The sequence below is a fragment of the Schistocerca piceifrons genome, chromosome 8 (genome assembly GCF_021461385.2).
Source record: "Schistocerca piceifrons isolate TAMUIC-IGC-003096 chromosome 8, iqSchPice1.1, whole genome shotgun sequence".
NCBI classification, from domain to species: Eukaryota; Metazoa; Arthropoda; class Insecta; order Orthoptera; family Acrididae; genus Schistocerca; species Schistocerca piceifrons.
In genome coordinates, this window is record NC_060145.1 from 210,642,465 (window position 1) to 210,667,290 (window position 24,826).

At 39.5% G+C, this 24,826-nt stretch overlaps 1 protein-coding gene across 1 annotated transcript in view; it reads left to right on the forward strand.

Annotated features, from left to right (window-relative positions):
• The window catches only part of LOC124711809 (small G protein signaling modulator 1-like), a 319,654-nt gene that overhangs the window by 289,920 nt on the left and 4,908 nt on the right, over nucleotides 1–24,826 (forward strand). Inside the window, exon 25 of the mRNA XM_047242033.1 lies at nucleotides 5,978–6,145. Coding sequence (XP_047097989.1) covers nucleotides 5,978–6,145 — 168 coding nt within the window. The remainder of the gene's footprint in view (nucleotides 1–5,977; nucleotides 6,146–24,826) is intronic.

Genomic DNA, 24,826 nt, shown 5'->3' on the forward strand with positions numbered 1-24,826 from the left:
CCTGATGATCGCATACACTGTTATCTGCAGTGCACTGGATCTTGATGCAAAAAAAAGTATTGATCTTGTGAATGTAATGTTGAAAGTGTACTGTCACAATAGCATCATCCTCTTCAGAAAAGTGAGGACCAGTTATTGTGACACTCTAACTGTGCTCAATACAGTAATATGGTCATTATGTAGTGGCTTTTTGTTAAGTTAAGGAGGGTCCTGTCCGCTCCAGTATTGGGAATTTTGTCGATTACTGCATCCTTATAAGTGAAAATGTGCTTCATCACTACGAAGGACCACAGCACCTTCAGGCTCATTTTGAAGGACATTTGCACATGATCTTACATGACTCTCATAATCTTGTTCAAACAGTTTTAAACAATGAGCATCATGTGTTAATAAAATCACAAATCCCATTGCAAAATTCAGTGTAAACTTATTTTTAATTATTTTTCAATGTGTGATCTCATCCACATCCCCCTTTTATCTCCCTTGTGTTTAATTATAGCTATTGGAATGAATTTCTTTTCTTCGGTTCTGTTAGCTTAGGAACTGATAAAAATAAATTGAAAACAGTGCAAAGTTTGGATTATATGGTGGATAATGAAGCATATCCAAAATAAATTTCATGATTTTTTTTTTATGCTCATGCATGTCAAGTGTCATGGAGCAGTGTGACATTTTCAGCATATTGACATTACTCATGAAAGGCATGATGTAACATTACCAGTGTTCTATAGCTTTCAGATCAGACTTCACATAGGCTTATGCACACAGAAATCCTAAAAATAACAACATGTATCCCTCAGAAAACTTGGAATTTTATTTTACTGTAATATATATATATATAAGAGTGACACTGAATTTTTCCCTCTGCCCCCTAGTAAAATATATTCCATTACAAACCAGTCTGCATACTCTCAAGCTTGAGACAGTATATTCAGTCAGAGTCAATCAATAGTTTTGGTTCCTTCCAGAAACTTGTTCAGTGTAGATATTGTTAAACCTCATCAGAGTTTAGTTAGACTCATCTGTGCTATGTCCACACTAATTGCAATTCATCATGCATGTTACCATACTTTCAGTGTAAGGATGATTGCACCACTTACAAGTTAGGCAAGATAGACAGGTAATACAAGTCATTCTGCCATCAGAAGTTACTGTGCTTGTTACGTGTCACGTAGAAGGTAGTAAATCAGTAAGATTCACCTGGCTTCCTTCAAAGGGTCTTTCACAGCAGTAGAGGCAGAAGGTTCCACTGTGGATGGTGCGGAGTCCAAATCCGCATTTAGATTCATGTACTTTCTCTAAGTTATTTCAGGAAAATGTTACGATGGTTCCTTCAAAAAGGTTGCAGTGATGTTAAATTGAGTTTGTGTTCTGTTTCTTTTGACTGTGCTGTCAAGAGCTATATGAAACTAACATTTTTCTTCTTCTTAGAAGCTCATTATCCTATTTACTGACAATGATAGTGTTGTGCTCATTTTTGTCTGAAATCTTCATTATTTTCTTCTTCTGTGCCATATTTCCCATGCCCTCCTAGTTTCAAAGCTTTGTGTATTTCTCTCGTATTTCATTATTATTCATATAGATTACCCAAAGTTTTCTTTAACTGTTGGGGGTAAATATTTCTATGAATTGTTGAATGAGGTTGTAGCTTGTTGGCTCCTTTGTCCATGCCAAAGATAAGCAAATGACTCACGTCTGATGACCTTAGTGTCAATCAGAAACTAGATGTTGACAGGTGACTGTTTTAGCCAACACACTTCGCTACAGCTAATGTGTATAAGCATCAACATGAGCCACTAGCCCAGTGCTGCTGACACTAGTAAGTGTGCAAATCTGCAGGTGTATTATTCAGTCTAGTTATGCAGCTGTGAACGCATGATTGTACAAGCAACAAAGGCTCCAGAAATGTTTTTTTTTTTTTGTTTACAGCTTTGCTTTGTTGTGCGTGATGTACGTTGTTCGGAATGGTGGTTATTTGAGTGACAGTAGGATCTTACAAGGCTAAAAAGAGTAGGAAGAGCAAAATGTTTTTTGCCAAGCAATTATTGTATGTATTAGGATGTAGTGATTTGGAGTTTGATGATAAAGAATTGGAGAAGGATAGCTGGAATCTTGAGAATGCAAAAGCCTGCCATAGTTGTGATAGTGTGGAAGCACAGCTTTCAAATATGCATTGTGACAGTGCAGAATTGGAAGCCATGGAAAATGATGGTGATGAAATTGTTGATGTTGGTGAAGAACCCTCACTGGCAGAAGTTAATATTATCTCGTGAGTATTGGCATGATGAATCACAAGATGCAGAATCATTTGTTTACAAAATGAGAATGTTTACTTATTCGTATTAATAGCAATACCCCTATCAATTTCTTCAGGGTACTCCTTATAGATTATATATTCCATGATATAGTTGATGAAAAATACAACAATGCTGTGAATATATTTTTGAGTGATGCTGTGAAGAAATGGTCTAGTACTTGTAGCTGGAAGCTTCTTAGAGCCAGCAACAGTGTTAATGGCCTCTTGCTGTACAGCTCACAAGAAATGCTGCATTGTCAGCTTGGCTGAAAGTACGTAGACAGCAGCCACGTTACAACTTGGCAACATTTCAGACCAGTTCACTTGAATCTGCCTTATGTTTGAAGAATGAGTACGGTTTACAACTAAGGTCCCTTGCCTGTTGGTGAAATGCTTGGTGCCTTCCGGTGCTTCAGCCATTATGAGAAAACTCACAGAACACCATGGAAATCAGTCAGTCTTAGTTTAACACATATAAAATAGGATAAAACACTCAAATATAATGGAATTTTCCACAGTACAGAATGTGTAAACAGATGGATTGCTGATTGGCTAGCTGCACAGCTGTCTGCTACACATCTGTGGCCCAGGGGCCATAAACACTGTTGTCAACTATAGTGTAGATGAAATACTTGTTTTCTTGGATGCTGCTTGCACAGGGATGCTTGACAATATGGGTGGAAAAATCTCTTCGTGAAAAGAACAATTTACATTTGTTAGAGAAGCTGCAGTTTGGTCAACATTCTGTGTTGACAGTTACTACAATAACCTTTAGTTTATTGAATCTGAAAACACACTGCACTGTGACTTTAATGAAAAATGGAGGAACACCCCTAAAGAAACTGTACCTCTAAACAGGGTAAAAGGGAATACAGTTGCTCACTATTTGCAAGGTGTGATTATCGTAAAATGGAAGGCATAGATGAGAGGTTAGCTACATTTCCACAGAATTTCATAATATGGTGGTACAAGTGACAAATTAAAGTTAGCAAACAGTCTCAAAACTGCTGCCAATTATCAAATTCAGTGCAAATATGTCCAGGATTTGATAGGCAGCACCAGTTGCTGTCATGTTATTTGTTGGAAAAAAGATCATGCGTTGGCTCAAAAAGCTATTCTCCCACATCTCTGTCATGCTACTTTTCAGTTCACATCACCTATACAAGAAGTACTCTGGGAGTAAAATGGTACTGCATGAAAGTATAATAAAAGGAATGAAGCAACAGCCACTCCCAAGGGAAGTACCAAGAGAGATGAGGAAGAGATTTGTTTGTAAAATACCCAGAGTTTATAGAAAGATTCAGAGAGAGCATTAGGGAATATTTAACAAGAATGGGGGAAAGAATGGGTAGCTTTGAGAGATGAAATAGTGAAGGCAACAGAGGCTCAAATAGGTAAAAAGACGAGAGCTAGTAGAAATCCTTGGGTAACAGAAGAGATATTGAATTTAATTGATGAAAGGAGAAAATATAAAAATGCAGTAAATGAAGCAGGCAAAAAGGAATACAAACGTCTCAAAAATGAGGTTGGCAGGAAGTGCAAAATGGCTAAGCAGGGATGGCTAAAGGACAAATCTAAGGATGTAGATGCCTATATCACTAAGGGTAAGACAGATACTGCCTGTAGGAAAATTAAAATTAAAGAGACGTTTGGAGAAAAGAGGACCACCTGTATGAATATCAAGAGCTCAGATAGAAAACTAGTTCTGATCAAAGAAGGGAAAAGTGGAAGGAGTACATAGAGGGTCTGTACAAGGGCAATGTTATTGAAATGGAAGATGACATAGATGGAGATGAAATGGGAGATATGACACTGTGTGAAGAGTTTGACACAGCACTGAAAGATGTTGAAACAAGGTCCCAGGAGTACACAACATTCCATTAGAACTACTGATGGCCTTGGGAGAGCCAGCTGTGATCTGGTGAGCAAGATGTATGAGACAGGTGAAATACCTTCAGACTACAAGAAGAATATAATAATTCCAATCCCAAAGTAACCAAGTGTTGGCAGGTGTGTAAATTACTGAACTATCTGTTTAATAAGTCATGGCTGCAAAATACTGACACGAATTCTTTACAGACGATCAGAAAAACTGGTAGAAGCTAATCTTGGGGAAGACCAGTTTGGATTCCATACAAGTGTTGAAACATGAGAGGCAATACTGACCCTATGACTTACCTTAGAAGATAGATTAAGGAAAGGCAAACCTACATTTCTAACATTTGTTGACTTAGAGAAAGCTTTTGACAATGTTGACTGAAATACTCTCTTTCAAATTCTGAAGGTGGTAGGGGTCATATACAGGGAGCAAAAGGCTATTTACAATTTGTACAGAAACCAGATGGCAGTTATAAGAGTAGAGGGGCATGAACGGGAAGAAGTGGTTGGGAAGGGAACGAGGGTTGTGGCCTATCCCCGATGTTATTCAATCTGTACATTGAGCAAGCAGTAAAGGAAACAAAAGAAAAATTTGGAGTAGGAATTAAAATCCATGGAGAAGAAATAAAAACTTTGAGGTTTGCCTATGACATTGTAATTCTGTTGGAGACAGCAAAAGACCTGGAAGAGCAGTTGAACGGAATGGGCAGTGCCTTGAAGGGAGGATATAAGATGAACATCAACAAAATCAAAATGAGGATAATCGAATTTAGTCGAATTAAATCAGGTGATGCTGAGGGATTTAGATTAGAAAATGAAAAACTTAAAGTAGTAGATGAGTTTTGTTACTTGAGGATCAAAATAACTGATGATGGTCAAAGTAGAGAGGATATAAAACGTAGGCTGGCAATGGAAAGGAGAACGTTCCTGAAGAAGAGAAATTGTTAACATCGAGTTTAGATTTAAGTATCAGGAAGTATTTTCTGAAAGTAGTTGGAGTATAGCCATGTATGGAAGTGAAACATGGACGATAAATAGTTTGGACAAGAAGAGAATAGCAGCTTTCGAAATGTGCTGCTACATAAGAATGCTGAAGATTAGATGGATAAATCATGTAACTAATGAGGAGTTACTGAATAGAATAGGGAGAGGAGGAATTTGTGGCACCACTTGAATTGAAGAAGGATTCGGTTGATAGAACATGTCCTGAGGCATTAAGGGATCACTAATTTAGTAAGACCAGGAGATGAATATCCTAAGCAGATTCAGAAAGATGTAGGTTGTAGTAGGTACTTGGATGAAGCAGCTTGCACAGGATACGTTGGCATGGAGAGTTGCATCATACCAGTCTCTGGACTGAAGACAACAACAACACAACAACAACGAGAACATGATTTCAGCTTGTAGCCCACACACATGTTTGTGCCTCATAGGTTAATGGTTTGTACTTAAACCCACAACTAATGTGTTAAGATAAGATTTATTCTATATGTTTGAAGTTCAGGCTTGATGAATTCTGGATTGAACACTTTTATAAGCAAAACTTCAGTGTTTTTTCTCCCAAAAGTCAGTCCTTTTCTGCAGGCAGATACATCACTCACACAGAATTTGTGAAATGACAGTATCTTCTGCCTTTAATTGTAATTTGTAGAAAAATAATAAGAAGTAAAAAGCAGGAAATATAATCTTTTAAACAAACTTCAGTATGCTCTGAAAACATGTATATACTTGTTTTAAGGGATAGAATAAATTAAACACACGTAAAATTAATAACTCAGTGAACTTTGTAATCTTTCTTTTCAGAACTGGTGTATGAAGATGTCTTCAGTGTTTGGGAAACAATCTGGGCAGCAAAGCATGTTTCATCATCACATTTTGTACTTTTCATTGCATTAGCTTTAGTGGAGACCTATCGGGACATTATACTTGGTAATAGCATGGACTTCACAGATATCATCAAATTTTTTAACGGTAGGTAAAATCGATTGCATATATGGCAGTTGAAACTTCCTTCTTGACATCATTTTTGTATTAAATATTACAGGAACTTCTCATGTTGCTGTGAATACTATCTGAAAAAAATTTAGATAATACCCTGTTCCAAAATGTAGCGGCCTTACAGAAAGAAAGAAACAAACTATCACATCAAAGTGATTCTTTTTGCTTTGTAATTTGGTCAGTTACATTGTTTCCTTGGGCAACACAACTATTTGAAACTAACTTTACTGGTTTTGTTTGTTGATACACCAAGGTTACCCCTTGAGAGTGGGAGTGTAGACTGAATGAGGAGGGTTAGTCTCCAATTGAAAACAATATACAGGATGTCAAGACAAAAGAGAATGTTCCCTTAAAAATCTCAAGCCCCCTGATGTAAAATTAGAATCCTTTGTATACTGAAAGCAAGGTAACATATCTGAGTTTTTTTTACCTAACTTACAAATATTCAATGTGGGTATGTGGGTTCCCTTTGTGACATGGGAGATATCTGTTTAATAACCCATTTCCTCCCAAACTGAAATTGACATGTCTCTTGCAACAGCAGCAAAGGCTTTGTGATAACATCTCACAGCTCTCTCAGATTTTGAGGCAACGGAGGAACAAAAACATATTCTTTGACAAATCTGCTTAAAAAGAAGTCACTTGGCACCATATTTAGGCATCGGGGGCCATCTCAGAATACTTAATGCTCAGGGTTGTGTGCCCTATCCAACTGCTGTATGAGACATTAATTCTGATACCCTCTAAGATCATTATGAAAGCAGACTGGAGCTCCATCCTGTCAAAAAATGAATTTTTTACAATCCTCTTAAAGAGGAGAATATAAATATACGAATATCCCATTACACTTCTTTTTTCAAAGAGAAATGGCTCTTAAAGCTTCATTCTGCAGATGGCTGCAAAAACTTCCAACTTTGGTGAGTCTCTGACACACTCACTAATTTACTGAGTGTGTTGTGAAGCGCTATTGACTTTGCCATTGATATGGAAGGTCAACTCATCACTGTACACTACCTTGTACATAATCATCATTTTCCAGGAATCCCAACACATGTGTAAAGAAGACGTGTGAAGTTTTTTGTTGTCTTCAGTGACTGCCTACACAGGTTGCAGCTTGTCAGCCTTGCATGTCAAAGGGACAATATTAACTCACAACTCACTTTTCGAGCTGATTTTGTGAGGGTGCATTGGAAGGATTGTCGAACTATATCGATGTCTCCTCTGAATGCGAAGTGCAGCTGATGCCTTTGTCTTTGCATAGATACCCTGTCTTGATGAGCTGTTTATATCAGTGCTTAACTCACAAGGAATCATGCCTTTAAAACTTAACGCAATCAGTCATGCGTCAAGCATTTTGCTCACTCTCAACAAGCAGTCTGAAATGTACCTAGTAAGTGTAAATTAGTATTTTTTGTTATTTTTATAATGACACACTCATATTTTACTATTTAAAATATTTATTTGCAGTTCAGAATAATCAGTATATCTATATTGCTGCTAATAATGCTAGGACAATTGAAATAGCCAGTCTTTTAGGGTGCTAATTAAAAAAATAGAAAAAATGACAAAACAAGTATTTCTTGTTACTTAACTTTTATGACTTAATCTTCATCATATATCTGGGCTTTGCACATATCACATAATGTTCCAGCATGTTCATTACACAAAAATTTTTGACAATGAGTGTATTCATTTTTTTGTCTTATAATTTTTGTGCCTTGGACAGGCCAGACATATACCACTGTGTTTTTCGGCATTTGAAACTTCAGTTCCATTGGTAAATCATTCTGTAATTTGCTGTAGAGGATGACAGATTTTGGATTTTACTCCTATGCACATCATATTCCAGCCACACCAAAATTCTTTCTTCTTGTCTACTCATATATAAAACTACAAAATAATATTAGTTTACTCATTTCATGTATACTTAGCAATTTTAAGTAATAAAAATATGCAATAAATCGAGCACAATACAAATAAAATGACATTTAAAAAATGTGAATAGTGAAATAAATACTTAGTTCGACACTCGTGTGGTGAGATAAATGCCACAGGGTGATGGCCGACCCGACCAACTGACCTCTGCAAAACCTGCACACTGACACAATGACAACAGTTTGTGTGGGTCACGAATGTGTAAAACCCAGCTACTGAGTCATGAGAATTATGTAAGAATTGTAGACAAAATGCTAAGTGTTTCAAAATTTCTGTGAGCAAATGGAGTTCTTGCCAGATTCACTCCAGACACACAAGTTGCACTGAATTGTGATGACAGACATTGTTTTTGCATGTTCCAAAGCACAAACTGCCTTTTATTCTTGTGTAGGTATCTCTTGAAAAAATTGTGGGCTGGATACTGATAGGTATTTCAGTCAAAGCTTGGAGTATCTGAAGTAGCAATCCCTGTCTCTAGTATCTCCATCCACACACTGGGAACCCAGAACAAAAAAACTGAGAAAAGGCTACTCTCTTTTTTGGACACCCTGTGTAACTGTGTTTTGGTGGTGTTCAGTCTTCTTCAGTGTGATTTTTGAAAGGAAGGAATTTTAGGGTGTAATGTCTTGTTGCTGATGTCATTAGAGATTGGTAATAAGCTCGAATAAGGGAGGTTGGGGAAAAAAATCAGTTATGTCCTTTCCAAAAGAATCATGCCATCATTTGTATTAATTGATTTAGGGAAACTGTATGAACCTAAATAGAGACAGCTGGACAGGGAAATGAACCCCGTTGCTAGTTGAGTGTACCAACCGTTCCACCACTTCGCTCGTTTGAGTTTGTTGTCACACTGGGGTCAAGCGTAATTCCAGCTTTCATAGACTGAACTCATTTTATATACAAAATAAGTAAATAATTGGCTTTGAAACAGTCCAAATCAGTGTTAGAATATTGTTGTTGTTGTGGTCTTCAGTCCTGAGACTGGTTTGATGCAGCTCTCCATGCTACTCTATCCTGTGCAAGCTTTTTCATCTCCCAGTACCTACTGCAACCTACATCCTTCTGAATCTGCTTACTGTATTCATCTCTTGGTCTCCCTCTACGATTTTTACCCTCCACACTGCCCTCCAATACTGAATTGGTGATCCCTTGATGCCTCAGAACATGTCCTACCAACCGATCCCTTCTTCTGGTCAAGTTGTGCCACAAACTTCTCTTTTCCCCAATCCTATTCAATACTTCCTCATTAGTTATGTGATCTACCCATCTAATCTTCAGCATTCTTCTGTAGCACCACATTTCGAAAGCTTCTATTCTCTTCTTGTCCAAACTATTTATCGTCCATGTTTCACTTCCATACATGGCTACACTCCATACGAATACTTTCAGAAATGACTTCCTGACACTTAAATCAATACTGGATGTTCTTCAGAAACGCTTTCCTTGCCATTGCCAGCCTACATTTTATATCCTCTCTACTTCGACCATCATCAGTTATTTTGCTCCCCAAATAGCAAAACTCCTTTACTACTTTAAGTGCCTCATTTCCTAATCTAATTCCCTCAGCATCACCCGACTTAATTAGACTACATTCCATTATCCTTGTTTTGCTTTTGTTGATGTTCATCTTATATCCTCCTTTCAAGACACTGTCCATTCCATTCAACTGCTCTTCCAAGTCCTTTGCTGTCTCTGACAGAATTACAATGTCATCGGCGAACCTCAAAGTTTTTATTTCTTCTCCATGAATTTTAATACCTACTCCGAATTTTTCTTTTGTTTCCTTTACTGCTTGCTCAATATACAGATTAAACAACATCGGGGAGAGGCTACAACCCTGTCTTACTCCCTTCCCAACCACTGCTTCCCTTTCATGTCCCTCGACTCTTATAACTGCCATCTGGTTTCTGTACAAATTGTAAATAGCCTTTCGCTCCCTGTATTGTACCCCTGCCACCTTTAGAATTTGAAAGAGAGTATTCCAGTCAACATTGTCAAAAGCTTTCTCTACGTCTACAAATGCTAGAAACATAGGTTTGCCTTTCCTTAATCTTTCTTCTAAGATAAGTCGTAAGGTCAGTATTGCCTCACGTGTTCCAGTGTTTCTACGGAATCCAAACTGATCTTCCCCGATGTTGGCTTCTACTAGTTTTTCCATTCGTCTGTAAAGAATTCGTGTTAGTATTTTGCAGCTGTGACTTATTAAACTGATAGTTCGGTAATTTTCACATCTGTCAAAACCTGCTTTCTTTGGGATTGGAATTATTATATTCTTCTTGAAGTCTGAGGGTATTTCGCCTGTTTCATACATCTTGCTCACCAGATGGTAGAGTTTTGTCAGGACTGGCTCTCCCACGGCCGTCAGTAGATCCAATGGAATATTGTCTACTCCGGGGGCCTTGTTTCGACTCAGGTCTTTCAGTGCTCTGTCAAACTCTTCACGCAGTATCATATCTCCCATTTCATCTTCATCCTCTTCCATTTCCATAATATTGTCCTCAAGTACATCGCCCTTGTATAGACCCTCTATATACTCCTTCCACCTTTCTGCTTTCCCTTCTTTGCTTAGAACTGGGTTTCCATCTGAGCTCTTGATATTCATACAAGTCGTTCTCTTATCTCCAAAGGTCTCTTTAATTTTCCTGTAGGCGGTATCTATCTTACCCCTAGTGAGATAGTCCTCTACATCCTCACATTTGTCCTCTAGCCATCCCTGCTTAGCCATTTTGCGCTTCCTGTCGATCTCCTTTTTGAGACGTTTGTATTCCTTTTTTGCCTGTTTCACTTACTGCATTTTTATATTTTCTCCTTTCATCAATTAAATTCAACATTTCTTCTGTTACCCAAGGATTTCTACTAGCCCTCGTCTTTTTACCTACTTGATCCTCTGCTGCCTTCACTACTTCATCCCTCAAAGCTACCCATTCTTCTTCTACTGTATTTATTTCCCCCATTCCTGTCAATTGCTCCCTTATGCTCTCCCTGAATCTCTGTACAACCTCTGGTTCTTTTAGTTTATCCAGGTCCCATCTCCTTAAATTCCCACCTTTTTGCAGTTTCTTCAGTTTTAATCTACAGGTCATAACCAATAGATTGTGGTCAGAGTCCACATCTGCCCCTGGAAATGTCTTACAATTTAAAACCTGGTTCCTAAATCTCTGTCTTACCATTATATGATCTATCTGATACCTTTTAGTATCTCCAGGGTTCTTCCATGTATACAACCTTCTTTCATGATTCTTAAACCAAGTGTTAGTTATGATTATGTTGTGCTCTGTGCAAAATTCGACCAGGCGGCTTCCTCTTTCATTTCTGTCCCCCAATCCATATTCACCTACTATGTTTCCTTCTCTCCCTTTTCCTACACTCGAATTCCAGTCACCCATGACTATTAAATTTTCGTCTCCGTTCACAATCTGAATAATTTCTTTTATTTCATCATACATTTCTTCAATTTCTTCGTCATCTGCAGAGCTAGTTGGCATATAAACTTGTACTACTGTAGTAGGCGTGGGCTTCGTATCTATCTTGGCCACAATAATGCGTTCACTATGCTGTTTGTAGTAGCTTACCCGCATTCCTATTTTCCTATTCATTATTAAACCTACTCCTGCATTACCCCTATTTGATTTTGTGTTTATAACCCTGTAGTCACCTGACCAGAAGTCTTGTTCCTCCTGCCACCGAACTTCACTAATTCCCACTATATCTAACTTCAACCTATCCATTTCCCTTTTTAAATTTTCTAACCTACCTGCCCGATTAAGGGATCTGACATTCCACGCTCCGATCCGTAGAACGCCAGTTTTCTTTCTCCTGATAACGACATCCTCTTTAGTCCCCACCCGGAGATCCGAATGGGGGACTATTTTACCTCCGGAATATTTTACCCAAGAGGACGCCATCATCATGTAATCATACAGTAAAGCTGCATGCCCTCGGGAAAAATTACGGCTGTAGTTTCCCCTTGCTTTCAGCCATTCGCAGTACCAGCACAGCAAGGCCGTTTTGGTTATTGTTACAAGGCCAGATCAGTCAATCATCCAGACTGTTGCCCTTGCAACTACTGAAAAGGCTGCTGCCCCTCTTCGGGAACCACACGTTTGTCTGGCCTCTCAACAGATACCCCTCCGTTGTGGTTGCACCTACGGTACGGCTATCTGTATCGCTGAGGCACGCAAGCCTCCCCACCAACGGCAAGGTCCATGGTTCATGGGGGAGTGTTGGAATATAATAGAAATAAATGACAATTTGCACTGCTTTAAGATCAACTATTAATTTATATAATATATGAAAGTTAAATCGAGGAACATTGAGGAAGTTACATATGTTCCCTGTGTGACAGCAAACTCGACTGAGCAAGGTGGCAAAGTTTTAGTGCATTGGACACACATTTAGGAATGGTGTTTAAATCCTTGTCGAGTGATCTTGGTTTAGATTTTCGTGTTAGTATTTTACAAAAGTGACTCGTTAAATTGGTGGTTTGGTAATATTCACTGCTGTAAGCACTTGGCATCTTTGGTATAGGTTTATAAGTGGTGTACATATTGATTACAGGAAAATTAAAGAGACCTTTGGAGAAAAGAGAACCACTTGTATGAATATCAAGAGCTCAGGTGGAAACTCAGTTCTAAGCAAAGAAGGGAAAGCAGAAAGGTGGAAGGAGTATATAGAGGGTCTATACAAGGGCGATGTGCTTGAGGACAATATTATGGAAATGGAAGAGGATGTAGATGAAGATGAAATGGGAGATACGATACTGCGTGAAGAGTTTGACAGAGCACTGAAAGACCTGAGTCAAAACAAGGCCCCCGGAGTAGACAATATTCCATTGGAACTACTGACGGCCGTGGGAGAGCCAGTCCTGACAAATCTCTACCATCTGGTGAGCAAGATGTATGATACAGGTGAAATACCCTCAGACTTCAAGAATAATATAATAATTCCAATCCCAAAGAAAGAAGGTGTTGACAGATGTGGAAATTACTGAACTATCAGTTTAATAAATCACAGCTGCAAAATACTAACGCGGATTCTTTACAGACGAATGGAAAAACTAGTACAAGCCGACCTCGGGGAAGATCAGTTTGGATTCCGTAGAAATATTGGAACAGGTGAGGCAATACTGACCTTACGACTTATCTTAGAAGAAAGATTAAGGAAAGGCAAATCTACGTTTCTAGCATTTGTAGACTTAGAGAAAGCTTTTGACAATGTTGACTGGAATACTCTCTTTCAAATTCTAAAGGTGGCAGGGGTAAAATACAGGGAGCGAAAGGCTATTTACAATTTGTACAGAAACCAGATGGCAGCTATAGGAGTCCAGGAGGATGAAAGAGAAGCAGTGGTTGGGAAGGGAGTGAGACAGGGTTGTAGCCTATCCCTGATGTTATTCAATCTATATATTGAGCAAGCAGTAAAGGAGGTTTGCTGATGACGTTGTCTTGAAAGGAGGATATAAGATGAACATCAACAAAAGCAAAACGAGGATAATGGACGAATTAAGTCGAGTGATGCTGAGGGAATTAGATTAGGAAATGAGACACTTAAAGTAGTAAAGGAGTTTTGCTATTTGGGGAGCAAAATAACTGATGATTGTCGAAGTAGAGAGGATATAAAATGTAGACTGGCAATGGCAAGGAAAGCGTTTCTGAAGAAGTGAAATTTGTTAACATCGAGTATGGATTTAAGTGTCAGGAGGTCATTTGTGAAAGTATTTGTATGGAGTGTAGCCGTGTATGGAAGTGAAACATGGACGATAAATAGTTTGGACAAGAAGAGAATAGAAGCTTTCGAAATGTGGTGCTACAGAAGAATGCTGAAGATTAGATGGGTAGATCACATAACTAATGAAGAAGTATTGAACAGGATTGGGGAGAAGAGAAGTTTGTGGCACAACTTGACCAGAAGAAGGGATCGGTTGGTAGGACATGTTCTGAGGCATCAAGGGATCACCAATTTAGTATTGGAGGGCAGTGTGGAGGGTAAAAATCATGGAGGGAGACCAAGAGATGAATACACTAAGCAGATTCAGAAGGATGTAGGTTGCAGTAAGTACTGGGAGATGAAGAAGCTTTCACAGGATAGAGTAGCATGGAGAGCTGCACCAAACCAGTCTCAGGACTGAAGATCACAACAACAACAACAACAGCAACAATCAAAGTTTATTTGCCTAGCCTGTGATATTGGCAGCGTTATTGCAGCAAGCACTCTGGTGGACACAGGCAATGTTACACATGATATGTTGATATATTTCACCTGCTCACGTCAACAAGACCACTGCCAACAATCATCCTTTTAATATTGAACACATGGGTGTACATTTATATGAGATACCATGTATTAGTTGACAAATGCTGTGTCACTGCAATATGATCCCTGAGGGAATAAATTCTTAAACCACAGTATGCTGCTAGAATGCGTGTCCATCTGACATAAAGAAATTTAAGTAGCTAGTTGCAGAAATCATCAGGATTTATCATCGCATACCCTTCATTAGTGCTGTTTTTATTACAGGTCATCCAAAACTTTTAGGCAGTTTAGCAAGGGTACTAAACTGAGTACTCTGAGTATAAATGCTTGGAAATAAAAATTTGGTTTGTATCAAAATAAATAATTTCAGTCATATAAAAACAGCTGAAGTTTGTAGGAAATGTCTAAGTGATGACAAAAATGCAGTACAATAGCAAACGGAACTGAATACTGAGTTCAAAAACTTTTGACCCCTTAGCTTGTAGATGGGATTTATAACTTAAGTAAAATTGCTGATCCACCAGTACTCTTCAAATTGTATTCTTCTAAGTGTAATAGTTGATGGGTATTTGTTTAATGCATTTTTTTCCGTGTGATACAACAGTTTCATTAATTTGTAACATAAGCATAGTTATTTGTCAGGAAACTTGGTCAGCCCTTTGTGTCTAGTATTGCCTAATTGCTACTATGTTTCTAATTAACAGACACCAGTTTCTCCAAGTTAGGGTGATCCCTAGTGGAGAACTCTTCTCAGTGCATTTGTTCAGCTTTCAGGCAACTACATCCTGCTAGAAACCTTACATTAAGTGGATTTCTGTAGATTCATATAATGGGTAATGCTCCATATATGACAAGTTGTCACAAAATGTAAACAGATGTAATCTTCACCATAGACACATCACAGATGATTATGTGTTGTTTATTGAGATAACACCACTAGTGTCAGTGCAGATTGCGGAACCAGTAAAGTGGCAGTTGGCTTCGAGCACAATCAAGTGAGAACTTAGACAACCTGAGGGGAGAGGAGTGAAGTAAGGGAACAAGCCCTAACTCCCTCTCACAAGGCTGACAGTCTACATCTGTGTTCTGTGCTCCTGCAAAAGTAGAACTGGTATGGAATCACTGATCCCTTCTGGTTTTGTGTGGGTCGTACTCAGATCCCATCATGGACCGGGATTAGCCTCTTCACTCATTTCAAAATATGAAAATAAAACAAGTAACACACAACACAAAGCAAAGCAGAGTACACACAGCATTCACTAATGAATACAGAGCAATTGTCTGCGGAAGTTGGCACTCATAAACAGGGTAGTTCAGGCTCAACCTTTGAGGGCATATAAGCAAACATAAATCAACGCCCCCCCCCCCCTCCTCCCCCCACAGACACACACACACACGTCTAAAACTGCTTTCATAAAGTGTCTGCATTATAGTAGGTCTTTGTTTAAAATAAAACAACAGTGTACAAATAGATGCATCACACACATTTGGCTAGTAGCTGCCTCCAGAAGCTGCAGCTACCTATACAGCTGATAGAAATGCATAATCAAAACCCTTCTACATCTACATCTATACTTTGCAAACCATCATGAGGCACATGACAGATTGTATGGTTGTCAGGTTTATGGCTCAACAGGTCCTTCCATTCTGAAAATACTTGACCCTGTTCACCATTGTGGGTGCACCTGGCTATTGCTGCCTTTTGCTCTAGTCCATAGACAGTCTCCTTGCAGAAGCGGGGATTCCCCCTCTACAAACATGACGGCCCCCATTGGATGGTGCTTAGGCTACGGGTTAGGACCGGCCTATTCCAGGGTCCTAAGGTCTGTATCACCCCTATGGTCTTCCCGCGTCTTGTACGTTCCATCCTTGCAGAGTTCCAGGGTGCCAAGATCTTCTGCACATATGATTCTAAGATGATAGATAATACAGGATTCGCAGTCATGTCTCTTACTGGCTTAGAACGCCATTTATGGCCGGGACCATACAGTCTGTTCACAACAGAGCTGCTAGCCATTCGTAGGGCCCTTCTTTTTGTTACTCAGGCCTCCCTCCACAGTGTTTTAGTATGTACCGACTCAGTGAGCAGCCTGCAGGCTATCAACTGCTGCTACTTTCATGGAGCCTTTGGTCTCTGCTGTCCATGACCTTCTTTCTGCCATTGGCCACCTGCTCAATTGTCTTACTCTGGGTCCCAAATCATGTGGGCATCACAGGGAATGAACTGGCTGATTATATGGCTAGAGAAGCAGATAATTCCCCCCCCCCCCCCCCCCCCCCATTCCCTTTCATGATTCCAGCTGTGGATAATGGCTCTACATCACATCTCTCTTTGACAAAAGTGGAATGACATCTGGTGCACCAGTGCTCTCAGTAATAATCTTCACACAGTCAAGGAGTCTACTGTCGTTTGGCACTCTTCCTTCCACTCCTCTCGGAAGGAGTCCACTGTCTTATGCCGTCTATGCATGGTCATACCATGCTCACTCATTGTTTCCTCTTGCATAGTGAATCACCCCTACAATATGATAGTGGAGTCAGACTGAGGGTGTCCCATATATTGGTGGAATGTCCCCTTCTTTTGGCCCTTTGTATTAAGTATAATCGATTCCTTAATTTCAATATCACCAGGCGATTAATGGATGGTTGAACTGGTCCTCAGTTTCCTCCATGAAAGTGGTTTTTAGTTTCAGATGCAGGGTGTTTGTGGTTGGGGCCTCTCTTCATGTTTTCTTGTTCTGGAATGCGTGACCACTCCCCCTTGCAAAAACCGCTATTTTATCACACTGTTTCCCCAGTTTTTAGATTTGGGCTATCCTTTTATACATTCTCCTGTGTGTGTTTTAACTTCATTTTATAGCCTGACTCCTCTCACTGGATCCGTCCACTTTTAGGGGCCCCTCTCTCTTCCGCATGTAACTTAGGAATTGCGGGACTGATGACATTTCCATTTAGTCCCATAACCTCCTCCCCCCCCCCCCCCCCCCCCCCAATCCTCCCATCTGCATTAACTTTCATTTTTTTAATTTGTATTTAGAGTAAGTTACCATTCATCACACCAAAAATACTGAGTCATCTTGTATCCTCCTACAGTAACTTGACTAAGATACTTTCCCATACATTATAGCATCGTCAGCAAACAGCTGAGATTGCTGCTCACCCTATCTGTTAGATCGTTCATTTATATAGAGAACAAGAGCAATCCTATCCACACTTCCTTGGGGCGCTCCTAATGACACACTTGTTTCCAATAAACTCTTGCTATCCAGGACAATGTCTAGGTTCTATTACTTATGAAGTCAAAGAGCCTGTTACATATCTGGGAACCTATTCTGTATGCTTATAGAATCTGCCTGTTACCCTACATCTTTGGTTCATAGTATATTATGTGAGAAAAGAGCAAGCCAAGTTTTGTATGAGTGATGCTTTCCAAATCCATGCTGAATTATTGATCCAAGTTTTTCTGTCTCAAGAGAATTTATTATATTCAAACTTAAAACATACTCAAGAATTCTGTAAGAAACCAATGTGAAGGATATTGGTCTGGAATTATGGGGTCAATTCTTTTAGCCTTCTTATATTCAGAAGTCACCTGGACTTTTCCAGTCACTTCAGAAATTGCACTGGAAGAGAAATTCACTAAAATGCAAGCTGTGTAGGGTGCCAAAGCCAAAGAATACTGTGTGTAAAACCAAACTGGGATTCATTCCATATCTAGTGACTTATGTGTTTTCAACTCTTTCAGCAGCCTCTCAATGCCAGGGATGTGTGTTTCTGTTTACTTACAGGAGTGTGTGTGATGGTCAAACAATTATATGCCTCTACAGTCCTCCTGCCTGAATGATTTATTGAAATGTGAAATTAAGGATTCAGTTTTCCTTTTGCTGTCCTCTATTGCCACTAAGCTTTGAACCCACTTAATGATCTTATGAAGGACTAGAATTCTCATGGTGCTTGACAAGATATTCTGCCAAAGTACAATGGTGGAAGATGTATGCTTCTTCACTCTATCTTTTTATAGTCACACAAAATGATGCAGATTATAGTAGCGTGAATTGGTGCAAACACTGTTGTTCAGGAATTTTATGACACCACCTTTCCTTCCCCTTCCTGGCCAAGTACAGGTAGTGAAAATTTTCCACTACTAAGATTTGAACCACCTAAATTTCAGTTTCAGTTTCTTAATACCAAAAGAGTCGACTCGCCATGTGATAGTACATCCTGTCATTACATGAGAAACAGTTTATAAAGGTTACAGTGCTTCATATACTCAACAAATTTTAGAACTATAAATTGAGTACATGCTTCTTACGTCCAGCATCTAGCATGATAAAGAATCTTCTAAGTCCACAAACAACACAGTTTTGAAGTTTTAAAGTGTAGTAGACTAATTTAGTGAAGTGTCCTTTACCACCACTAGCTAGCCAAGGGCGCAACTTGTGTGTGACGGAGCAGACAGTGGGTGGAACATCTACTCTCAACTCACTAGTGGCTGCTTTCCCTGTGATCAAAAGTGTGGTCCATCCAACAAACAAAAGCAGCTATGATTTTCCCATTTGGATCTCTGCTATGGCTTGATATTTTTGTAGTATTCCAGGATCTTTCCCTGAGTGAAGCACAGTGAAAACTATCGTCTTAGTCTGTGAAACAAAGGTGCAGGAAATTGTTAAAGACATGGCATGGTTGGATGTAGAAGAACTCATAAAGACTTCCTTTCATTCTGCCTGGAGTAACACCTTAACACTATTCCTAAACCACACATCCCTGTGAATTTCTATTCTGCACAACATAACAAAATTTATACGGAGTGCTTAAAATGAAGTGTAGCCAATCTAAACATGTTTCACGATATTTAGAGAAATCATTAATTTTAGAATAACTTTATCAAATTGAAAGACAGATCTAAACAAATGTGGGGAATGCATGTTTTGTATATGAAATACAAATTACTGTTGAATTACAGTATTGTAACACCATTTTTTTTTGACAGCTCAAAAATGAGAGCACAGCTGTGTGTGACGTCATCACTAATCTTGCAGTGTGGATGATGGACAGAACCATCATCAGCTGTGTTTCTAAACAATGGTGGCAACTGGAAGAAAATCTTACTCCCTTCCCCTCAATATTAAACAGAAGCGACAAGGTGGATAGGGAGATGCAGGGCAGAATGAAAGAGACTTTGTGTTTGCCTGATTTCAAATATTTTTACTGCTTCAATTTGGTTTCCTCATTATTTTGGCCTGTGCCCTTTCTTCATACTCTATGGAAAACTACTACATTTCCCTTTCTTTTCATTTTCAATTATTGCTTGCATTCTATAGAAATAATTAATTTTTGTGGTTTCCATTGTGTTTTGCATTTAATCTTCAGGAAAATGCAGAATGAAAATTCATTCCAGAGAGTATTTGCTATTACTAGCTGAAATTTTTTTAAGAACTCAACTAGTATTTCTCCTCTCTCATTCCTACTACTGAACCCATTTTCTCTGATAACTTTGTGTTGCATCCCTTCCCCTACTACAGTGTTTCAATCACCAATGATTAATAGATTTTCATTTCATCTCCATATACATACTGAATTACCTCACTAGTGTCATATTCTCTCTCTCCCTCTCCCGCCCTCCCTCCCTCCCCTGACCCGTCTTTCTCTCATTTTTTTCCATCACTCTCCCACTTCATCACCATCCTCATCTCCTTTCCTCCCCTTAGCTCCATTTCATTTCGTGCAGCAACTAGTTACTCTCACACTGTTCCATTGCCCTTTCCTCACCCCATGTGTCCTTCCCTACCCACTCCCCACTCTGCACCTTCATCTGCCCTGGCAACTGCCCTCGGTAATCATTATCGGCAGTCAAGCTTGCTGCGATTGGGAGCATCTGGGTGTCTGAATGGTTTGTAAGTGTGTGTGTGTGTGTGTGTGTGTGTTTGTGTGTTTTTGCTGAAGAAAGAGCTAGAGCTCAGAAGCTTTTGTAAATACTGTATTGAGTGTTTCTGTGTATCACACACCAGTCAGCTATGGGCGAGTGGTTGCATTTCCTTTATTTTATGTAATTATATTTCCCCGTAAGGTTTGATCTTGCTGTAGGTTTTTGAGTAACCATTCCCATCCTCTGGCACCTATAAATATCATTCTTTCCTGTTTCCCATAATTTCCTTTCTTTGAAAAATTAACCATATAAAATCTGATTCCTAAGTGTCACTTTTCATCAATTTAACAATGGAAAATTCAGGATGGAATGTAACAATATTAGAGAAGGAAAGTTGCTCCGCACCATATAGCGGAGATGCTGTCGCGATTGGCACAACTAAAAGATTCACACAATTATAGCTTTCAGCCATTAAGGCCTTTTTCAACAATAGACTCTCTCTCTCTCTCTCTCTCTCTCTCTCTCTCTCTCTCTCTCTCTCTCTCTCTCTCACACACACACACACACAAACACAACTCACACACACGTCTGCAGTCTCAGGCAACTGAAATTTATTTATTTATCTAGGGTATGGTTAGTATCACATCACAAAAAACATTTTTCCTTTAACAATACATGTACATTTATTAACACACAGAAAAAATTGTAATTATAAATTAATTAAATTTACAATATTAACAAAGCATAGAAAGCCACAGGCATATATCCAATTGCTGAATATATTCAATAGATATCTTAGTTGCTATCAGAAACTCTTGTGGGTCATCAGGAAAAGGAACATTTGGGGCATGAATGTATGTTATGCTGAACAGTTTGTTGTTCTGCACCACAGTCATAGCTGGGCTATATTTTCAGTCCAAATTTGAATATTGATTCAGCACATCTTCCACTATTTATCCTTACTCTGTTGAGCATAGATAAGATTTTGGGGTGCTCTTCAAAACCTGGCGACCTGGACGAGATGCAGGGCATCTTAAGCTGTTGTGGAGTAGTGTTATGACATATTTTTGTTTATCTGTCTGTTGTTGTTACTCCATTGTCTACCAAAAACTTTGCCCCTTTTAGAGGTGGTAGACAGGAGCAAAGTCTGTTTTTATTAAGTGCAGGAATGTCCTTGTGTATAGGGAGGTAAAGGTCAGCAGCTATTTTTGTAAAGTCACACTTGAGGGCAGATTCTTGTCATGAAAATTGGGAAGCAATATGGCCGAGAATAGGAAACCGGAATTTTTAGTGTTCTTGTAATGGTACACGTAGTCTAGTTGAACAGCAAATCAACAAGCCTGTCGTACGGGCTGTTGATCTAGAGTGCAGCGCAATATTCTGCTACAGGGTACACCGGTCAAAGGGCAGAAGTTCTTAGTGTTGGAACTGAAGAACCCCATGCCATACCTGTCAAGAGTGGCTCCTAGATAACATGGACTTCTGTTATGCCTCAGCTGTTTTCCTTCAAAATATACCTTTATTTCCTTACAGATGATCTTGTTAAAGTGAAAGCTGGTGGCTTCTGTTTTGGCAGCTCTCAGCTGTAACCTCTAATGATGGAAGTATTTGTCAAAAATTTGTAGGTCTTTGCTTAAGACACCCTCAATGATGTCCAGGTCTTTCTGACTAGGAACAAGAGGCCAGTCGTCAGCATATCAAATTTTCTTGATGTTGTCTTTAGGCTAATCTGATATATGCATAAAAAACAGAAGAGGCACTAGCTCTGATTCTTGTGGAAGGAGACATTATTAAACTTCTTTTGGAACTCGCCATATACAAATTTTTTGTGGAAGACTGTGAAGGGTTACTTCAAATAACTATTTATTCCTATCTTGCAAACAAACACTTAGAAGAACAAACATAATAAAGCAAATATGAGCTATTACACTGACTCTGGCAAAGATAATGCTTTTACAGTCCAAATAGAACAACATTCAACTGTGGTACATCATCTGGTTGATTCACCACATCAGCCCCACTTTCTTTTTTAAAGCCAAACACTCCTGGTATGTGTGTAAATTTGCACTTTACTTGATGGCCAGTCCTTGTGCAAGCAATGGGCGTATGCCTAGATTGCTCATGTCCACTGGCTGAAGTGTCAGGTTTGGTGTCTGTTGTTGCCTGTTCTATGGAACTGTCCATCAGCTTGTCAGTTTCCTTCTTAGGAAGTGACGTCTCAAGCTGAGTAAGAAGGGTACCCTCATTTGTGTATGTTAGTTTGAGTCTGTCAATTGAAACTGTTCTGTCTCCTGTGTTTATTGATTTTGAAGGTGTGACTTGCCCTTTTTATCACTATGTAAGGACTAGCAAATGGAGAAGAAACTGGAGGATGAACTGCATCATCCTGAAGCCACACATGGGACATCATTACTAAGTCCTTGTGCATCAGTACCTGCCATTTACCACGTGTGATGTAGTTTGTTGGTTGTATGTACTTCAGTCGATCAATGAGTCATTGTGCAAACTGCATACAAAACAGTGGTTCCATTTGCTGTGTGAGGTCTGGCAAGATTCATTCCCTTGGAACTCACAGTTGTTCACAGTAAACTGGTTGTGCTGGAGATCATTGAATATTCCCGTCTTTTACTGTGTGTTATCCCAATTATAAAAAGGGAAGTGCTTCCATCCATTCAGACAAACTACACATTAGCGACGTCTTGAGTGTGCAATGGAAATGTTCCACCAAGCCATTACTGGTGGGATGGTAGCTTGTCGTGCACAGGTGGTTGCAGACACATAACAGCATGAGCTCATTGAATAGTTGTCTCTCAAATTGCTTTCTGTTATCTGTGGTGGTATCATATGGGAGGCCAAATCTAGAGAAGCATGTGTGTACCAGTTCTTTCACCACTGACTCTGCCCATATACCGGCGAGTATTGTGACTTATAAAATGATCAACCATCATTAATAAATACCTTTGTCCTTCTGAGCTCTGCAACAGACCGACAGTGTCCATGTTGAGATGTGAAAACCTGCCAGCAGATGCCAGAAATTGAGCAATCTGTGCGAATACATACCTTCCAATTTTGTTTTGTTGGCATGTTAAACATGCACATGCCCATGCCTGACAATCTCTTTGAACCCACGACCACACCATTTTGGCAGTGACCATCTTAGCTGTAGCTCTCTGATCTGGGTGTGTAACATTGTGCAGTGCTTCAAAATCTTGCTAGTGATATGATTCTGGAATACAGGGCCATTGTTCACCTCTTGCCTTGTCTCACCAGATTTCTTGTGAGACCTTTGGAAATGATACTCGTATGAGTTGTCATCCCGTGCGTCCATCCTGGAGAAGGTTGCTTGGAAAAGGATCAACATACTGCTCTGCTGGTAACTTGTCCCAATGAACAGATCATAGATTGGCCCAATTGAGGTCCTGGAATACTGCTTTGGCCTGGGAAGTCCACAGGACCTTTTGATTGCCTGCAGTATTCTTTCCGGTGAGCAACATTGTGAGTGGCATCTATGTAATTTAGCATGCCCAAAACTCTGTAAAGGTCTGTGTTTGTACTGTGAAGAGGCATTTGCTGCACTGCTTTAACCCATTCAACTAATGGTGCCAACCCTGCTGCTGAAACTTGGTATCCCAGGAAATGAACTTCACTCTTTCTCCTGACACACTACATTTCATTAATAATGATGCCATAATCTTGGAGCCAGCAGAAAAGCTGCTGCAGGTAGTCTGAAGCAAAGAATATTGAAATGCCATCCCTGTAACAAAATGAAAAAGGCAGCTCTCATAGCACTTCATCCGTGAACCTCTGCCAAGTCTGTGCAGCATTCCTGAGACTAAATGGCATGAAATGGTATTCAAAAAGTCCAGAAGTCCAGTGGGTGTGGTCACTACTGTTTTTTAAATATCCACTGGAGCCAATGGAATTTGAGAATACACTTTCACACTATCTATCAAACTGAATATTGTTGTGTGACTAATGATATTGTCGAAGTGAGTCATGTTAGTTGTGGAAGTGAGTCATGTTAGTTGTGGGATACTGAACCAGAACTGATCATGTGTTGAGTGCTCTGTAATCACCACATATCCTCAAAGATTTATCTTTCTTTGGAACCATCTGAATTGATGATGCCCATGCACTATTATATCTAGTTACAATATCTGTTCTTAGCTGCTGGCTGAACTCGGCCTGCGTTATGATCAGCTTCTCAGAAGGCAGGCATTGTGGACAACAGGAGACAGGCTGTCCTTGGGTCTATGGATGTGATGCTGTGTGCTGTGCTTTCATTTACAAGTGGCACTTATGGGTTCCATAAGTGCTTGGGAGTCGCACAGTTCTTTTTATGTGGTGCACCTATGTGCCTAACATCATTGTGGATATGAAATCGCAGTATTGAATCCTGATGTGGATGGTGTGGAAGGGGAACCAGATATCTTCTTGTGGCAAGCCACAGTCTCCTCGCACTGTATGAATCTCAACTCAGAAGGCATTGTAGACAATACTTCTTCTATAAAAAGTGGCTCCAATCGACAGTTTACTAAATCCAGCATGTTTCAGTAAAAATGAAGAAAATCTGCACCTATGATAGGACCAGGGACATTTGT